Below are 7,192 nucleotides of genomic sequence, written 5' to 3' on the forward strand. Positions count from 1 at the left end.
ATATTTCTGCAGTAGAGATGTGGGCACATAAACATGTTTATGCATAAACATATTGCATAATTTAGGCTATATAGAAAGTCTTATCACCTGAGACACAAAATGCTATCATATGTATAGTAGCTGTCATATTGTAGGTTGAATGCAGTATTGTCCCGTTTCATATGAACTGACATGTATATCTCCAGGTCACCTACAACATCTTGCATTTTGTACACACGCAGTTACATATATACATTACACGTGTACACGAGAGTTTGTCTATCCACAGACAAAAATATGGCACGATTGAAGACATTTATTTGTTGACTATGCCTATGGCTTAATTTGATAAGCTTTTAGAAATTTTCAAATCTCCCTTTTATCGTGCCACAGATGTCTATGCATGTCTGTGTGAAGAGAAAGAACAAGTTGCAAAACATAGTTATTTGAGAAAAAGTTACTACACTTAATGACTGGCATTTGTCAAAACTTACCCGCAACTGGATCCCAGAATCCAGATAAAGAAGCTAATTTTTCCACTTCACGATATCCAAACCATGACCCATCATCCCTTTTCAAATTGAATGCAATTGTAGGACCCAGATCAGGAGGTAACACCTTGGAAAGAAACAAAAAAGAAAAATTATGTAGAAACAATGAGTATAATGAATAAAATAGAGAAGCCTGATGCAGATATATTTTACACACTGTAAAATTGCATATGTATGCATTATGTTACAAGTGCGGTGTCTACAATGCAAAATTAGTCACTATAAACATGTAAATTCTGCAAAAGTAACAGCAAGACTAGAATATCAAATGCATTATCTCACATTCACTCTTGTCAAGATGCATTAAATTGAATCCCAAAGACCAATTTGATATAGGAAATATAACATTAACGTTTCAAAGCAGAATCCCCAAAAGCTATCCATTTCTATCTCACAAAACGGAAATCAAAATGCTAAACTAACCGCATACATACTTCACATATTCGGTAACCAACAGCAACTTCGCAAAGTAATAACACGAATAAAGAGACACTAAGGAATCAATTGTCTATTAACTACATATACATATCTAAACCTTGGTCATGTTGCTTCCATAAAGTGTGCAGAGATCTGATCCATTCTCATGCTTCAAGCTCACTATAGCATTCCTCACATAGGTGGCAAGAGATGCTGTATGCCTAAAAAGGGGGGAATATGTTAAATACTTGCACGCAGAATACAACATCTTGCGAAGAAAGATTGCTCAAGTGACATAATGATGAATAATAAAGGAAGAGTTAATACAAATTTCTATTCAAAAAGAATTTTAATAATTCAAAAGCTAAATACAACAGTAAGCAGCATCAACACCTTTACTCGAGGATCATATGCTCACGTTGCTCTACAGTTACAGCTTATTATACATCTGATAAGGTTACTATATAATGCATCACAACCAAGATAATGCGTAAATTAAAAGACACCACAAGGAAATTGCAGATGATCTAATACGTAAGTGATTAGAATAACAAGGAGAACAAGTGAAAAACAAGGAGAATAACAAAATTTTGAACCTACTATTTACAAGAATCATTCTTTTATTCAGTTTTGTTAAGGTTATCTCCTCCGCTAAGTTAACCATTATTGTGTCTTTCTTAATTGGTTAAAATCAAGTTCTCTTAGGCCTACCGCTTGTCCTTTCTCAATTAATTATAGCAGTACCAATTTTTCTTACTAGTGCATTTAATGGATTCCATTGCACAAGGTCAAACCATCTCAGTTGATTTACTCATGTCTTATCCTCAATTCAAGCAATCTCTTAACTTTTTATCAATGCACTCATTTCTTATCTCATCTCTTACTGTATATCCACACATGCATTCTACCATTTTCATTTCTGCTATAATCATGTCTCTGCGCATGTCATTTCTTAATTGCCCAACATTGTGATCCATAAAATGGTGTTGGTCTTTTAATTGTCCTATAGAATTTTTCTTGCTCTCCTGGTTAGGATATGAATTCTCTCTAAGAATTTTAGAATAAGATTTGCGCCAAATATAAAAGGGCAAAAAAAAGGAAAGCAGTAAGTCTGATCAATTATTTAATGTGTTGTATAGCATGGGTGGATTGGTGGAAAGATAAAGTGAGTACTGAAAACAATACATCTTTAGAACGAGAAATGATTTTCTATTGTATTCTTAAGGTCCCTTTAACCACTACATCAAAACTCCGAAGTTATGATGAGGGTTTAGGATTATATTATTATATTCTAATATGCCCTCACAGGTTAAGCACCCTTTTTTATGGGCCGAATTCTGGACTCATGCAGTGGTGTTAATTTTTAGAAAAATCCGCTTTAAATTTACGGCCGGTGGGATATGAACTTGGGTTGCTCTAGTACCATCTTAAGGTCCCTCTAACCATTACACCAAAACTCCAAAATTATGGTGAGGATTGAGGATTATATTTTTATATTCTAACATGTATAAACCATACTCCAAAATGATATTGGATTGTGGATGAATCATTTCAAATGGAATACGGCTTGAAACTAGTTTAGTAAATGAGGATGCACAAAAAAAGGTAGATTTACAAACAAAGAAAGGTAGATTAGAAAACATTGGATTAACCTGATCATGTACAAAAATTCATAACAAGTGATGGTATTCACTTCATTGTATGTCATACAGTAAATGAAGACAAATTATGCCCGACTTGCTACCAGGTTGCTTTCATTTCATTGCTCAAAAACAATTCAAATAGAAATATGAAAATCTACAATAAATAGTAGCTGTATATTGCACCATAACCAACATGTAACGTAACAGAAGATTAATTGTAAATTCTGTGTTTTTTTTGGTGGGGTGGGGGTTGGGAAGTGACTATCATGGAAGTTAGTCATTCGAAGAGTAGATTTATAAATCTCAGGCAGGTCTAATACGAATAAGATTGGCTTATTGGAGAATAAAAAATAATATAGAAAAGTAAACTACTACAACAGCATGCACTAATCATAGTCAGCTACTGATATTAAGCATTTTCCTTGTCCATTCACTAGATTACCAGAAACATGGTTTTTTGTCAAGACACAAGTCAATATAATATATGTCAAAATATATACCGGGCAATAGAAGATATAGTCAAAGAATCAATTATTTTGAACCCGTGACGAATGGAAGCTATGCTCAAGAATGGAAGTGTGCCATCTTCAAGCAATTGCTCGATGCTTTCCCTTCTATTTACAAGGTCAACATCAGCTATTTAAGCAGAAACAGTACCTGAAAGATTCAAGATTTTTGTAACAAATTCATTAACCAGAGTCAATATTTGGAGAAAAACATAAATAACCAACAACTAACCTCCACTGAAATATTTTTTATTCAGAATCCTGGCTGCCTCTGTAAAAGAACATTGAAGGGCAGAAGCATAAAGAAATCAATCTCTGCTGTACATGACAAAGCTTGGTCTAGAAGAATGCACAAATAAAGTATTGAGATGCATCAGAGCGGAAAAAGAAGAATATGACTAAGACAGCACTCTCCCACAATATATTCGCTGTCAAAACCTTTTCAAAACACCTGATGCATGAAATATGAATGTAGCGTGCAGATTCAACAGCAAATCATTCCATTTCATACGATGCATGAATAATTGTGTCAATCTCTTCTTCTGCTCTAATTCATAATTCAAAATCTAGCAAGAACAACACTTTTGGAAATATTACTCCCAGCATTGATCTTGATTTTCAGTCCAATTGTATGTTATTTGTAAGGGTAAAACAAGTTGCATACCTAATTTTTTGGCTTATTTTTATTACTTGCCTTCTAGTGCTTTTTTCCCAATTAAATCTTACACAGATCTTAGGTTTGTTTCAGAAGCTATGTACAATCCAGATTAGCACAAAGATGTGCAAAAGAAGAGATCGTGACGTTATAGAGATTGGATATCAGTTCAGATTTAGGTATCATCTAAAACGTTGATGGCCAAAGAGTACGCACAGACATATAGAGATGACTACCAAGGTAAATTACCCCCCATCACCCTGTGGCAAACATGACATGTGCATAACTCCCAATTTCTCCTGCAGCCAGTTACCTTTGGTCATTATACCAGTTTGATACCAAAAATACCTTCCTTAATGGTGTTTCCGTTGAGGACGTCTACATGGAAACCACTAGGTTTCATAGCTCAGAAATCAGAAGATGTGTATATAATGCAAAAGTAGAATACCTCTTGTCCTTTCTCCATTAATTATAGCAGTGCCAATTTTTCTTATTAGTGCATTTAAAGGTTTCCATTGCACAAGGTCAAACCATCTCAGTTGATTTACTCGTGTCTTACCCTCAATTCAAGCAATCTCTTAACTTTTTATCAATGCACTCATTTCTTATCTCACAAAATTTACATTGAAGTTTGAAAACTGGAGTTTACGAAAAACAATTATTGAGAAATTTATACTAAAAATGGCCGCACGTGCAATGCACATGAAAAACAACTTTTGAAAAATTTAGCCTGAAATGGCCTCACGTGCAACACACATGCACCATACGTTGAGGTAAATATCCGAAAAATAATATGCCAAACATATCCACCTCAAAATTGGACAGAACCGAGATTCGAATAAACCAGACCTTTGATACAAGGTGCACAAAAATTGGTCCTACAATGCTTGTTCAAATTGCTTCTTTCAGATGAAAGGTCCTCAGCAAAGATTTAGCTCTATCATGCGCATTCAACTCAACCAACATCGTCTTCAATCTCCGAACAAGCCCAACGGTCTCCTCCTCGCTCACCCCTGACGCCTGCCTCTTCTCCAACTTCCGACCTAGTTTATCCACGCAATCAACCAAAGGCTGCAACTTCTTGCTGTGATTTACTGTGACCTCAGGCCCATACCAAACCCCTGACATTGATGCAACAATCCTCTCCATTCTAGTTATAGCATCATGGACATTCGACATTATGCTTTCCATATGAGGGAGTAACTTCCCTTTTAAGAGCTCTTCAAGAGCAAGCTTCTCTAGAACTGGCAGTGACAGTACATCTTTCCACAGACAAATATTCCTCAGGAGCCGAACTGATGTCCCAAATCGATAAGCAGCTAATTGAGCAGCACCAGGCACAATTCTCGTCACGACGGAGCTCCACACCGGAACACTGAGGTCGGTAATGGCCTGCGTGAGCCGAGAGCAAACAACTGATAGTAGCTCTTGGAGGGCCTTACTCGAGACTGGAACATATGTGACGACTAAATTAGTGGCAAATACAGCATTCTCCGTTCTTTTTGTGCTGAACATATCCCAACAGTGTAAGATTTCATGGTGCAAGATGGGGAGAGCTACCTTTTCTACTAGCTCTGGGATAAGATTCGCATCGGCATCTTCAGGATCAAAATCTTCATCTCTTCCTGGTAACCCATAATCAAAAAGAAGCTTGTACCATTTCATTTCTTCGAAATCGGTCATATTATAAAGAGGGTCTCATTTCAGAAGCTCCAATCTCACATATGGAGAGAAGACATCAGGTGCACTCAAAGACATGTAGGCATCTCGGTAGCTTGAGAAGTGATGCTTCTTCCATCTCTCAAACCTTTCTTTAACAACAGAAAGGTTTGAGTACTCATCGGCTGCGTCGCTAAAGATTTGCTCAGCTGTTTGAAGCAATTCATCCCTTGTAGAAGTGTAAGCAGTGCTCTCACGGTCACTCTCATCGGTGGTAACCTCTCCTTCTAACTGCTTGCCAATAGAAGTCATTCTTCTAGAATCAGCCCGCGCTCTTATTCGCTTCCTTGCCTCAGCTCGCCGTGAGAAATCCATACGCTTCTGTAGATTAACATCCCTTCCAAACTCATCCAATTGAACCGGCAAATTCGAGCTCTCTCTCACTGCAGCTAAAGCAACCTGTGCTGCATTTGTGGCAGCAGATACATAAGCAGGCCCAGAGCCTTTGCTGAGAACCGACATGGCTGCACTAACCCCAGACTCAACTTCCCCGGTTTCATCCACGATATCAGCAGCTCTTCTCTTTTCCACAGCTGCTGCCCTCTTCTCATGGAGCTCCTGCATCTCCTCCTCCAGCTCCTCTATCAACAAAGCCTTGTCCTTCAAGAAATCACATGTCACAGAAATGAAGTCTCGGAGCTGTTGCATGAAAATATACCTGTCCCCGGCTTCTTGAAGGCACTTCTCCAACGTGGTGATATCAGAAAGAGCATCTGCTAAGTTTTCATCTGTCTTCGCCACGGAATCCATTGTTCGCTTGTGAGAGTCCTTCAGCCTTATGATGTTCTCCTTGAGAGCCCGTGTAGCAATCTCCGCCTGTTGAGATATCGACATTGTCTGAAAGAAAGGCATACTTCCAGGCACCAACGGCCGAGGACCAACAGCATGATATAAATTCTGTGGCGGTGGCATCTGAGGCTGAACACCGCTAACCCCTCTATGGACAGATACTTCCTCAATGATTTCAATCCTTTTCCCAAGCCCCTTTCGAAATTGCTCCTCTTCCCATTTCCGCTCCTCTTCATCCTCATCATCCTCTGCTTCAATCTCTCCAGCAACCCTAGTATCAACAATTGGAGCCCTCTCCTCAAACTCCTCGAAAACACCCTTTTTCGATTGCTCATCCCCTTCATCACCAAACAAAGCAATCCTACCTCTAAATTCATGATCCTCCTCATCACTAGACCCACCATCCGATGCCCGAGTAGCCATCACTCCTCCGCTGTCAAGTGATATAAAATCCGCTGCCGGCCCACGACTCTGCCGGAGCCTCTCCCTCCGGGCTTTAATGGCAGCTATATGAGCCTGGCTCGGTATCGAAGACAAACCTTTTCCTCTACCATCAATACCCAATTTCGCAAACTTATCTTCCTCTGTCCCATCTGATTCCTCCTCCACCTCTTCCTTTCTCGGCTTAGGGGCCGGATCAATAGGAGACGATGTGGGCTTCACGAGGCCTTTAAGGACGATAACGGGTTCGGATTTCGACGGGCTATCGGGTTTCTGAGGCCTCGGCAGGCTGCCGAGAGGCCGAGCGTTCTTCTGGAGCTCCAACAACCTCTCCTTTGTATACTCTCCGGCCTGCGGCTGGACATTAAAAGGGATCGGAGGCGTGGGGCCCGATGAAGGAGCTCGATTCTTCGAGAAGCTGGGCTTATGGGGACGAGTGCCCACGGCGGCGGGGCGGCGGCGGAGAGGGGCTGAGGTTGGACCGCCGCCGGC

The 7,192-nt window shown here is 39.6% G+C and overlaps 1 protein-coding gene across 1 annotated transcript; it reads right to left on the reverse strand.

Moving 5' to 3' along the window:
• On the reverse strand, nucleotides 1,070–7,183 carry LOC109844528 (transcriptional repressor ILP1-like). Its single transcript, XM_020413599.1, is given in 4 exon segments — nucleotides 1,070–1,168; nucleotides 3,091–3,247; nucleotides 3,329–3,367; nucleotides 4,601–7,183. A coding segment is annotated over 1 exon segment (2,040 nt). The 5' UTR covers nucleotides 6,683–7,183; the 3' UTR covers nucleotides 1,070–1,168; nucleotides 3,091–3,247; nucleotides 3,329–3,367; nucleotides 4,601–4,642.

This window comes from Asparagus officinalis, chromosome 6 (genome assembly GCF_001876935.1).
Source record: "Asparagus officinalis chromosome 6, Aspof.V1, whole genome shotgun sequence".
NCBI lineage: Eukaryota > Viridiplantae > Streptophyta > Magnoliopsida > Asparagales > Asparagaceae > Asparagus > Asparagus officinalis.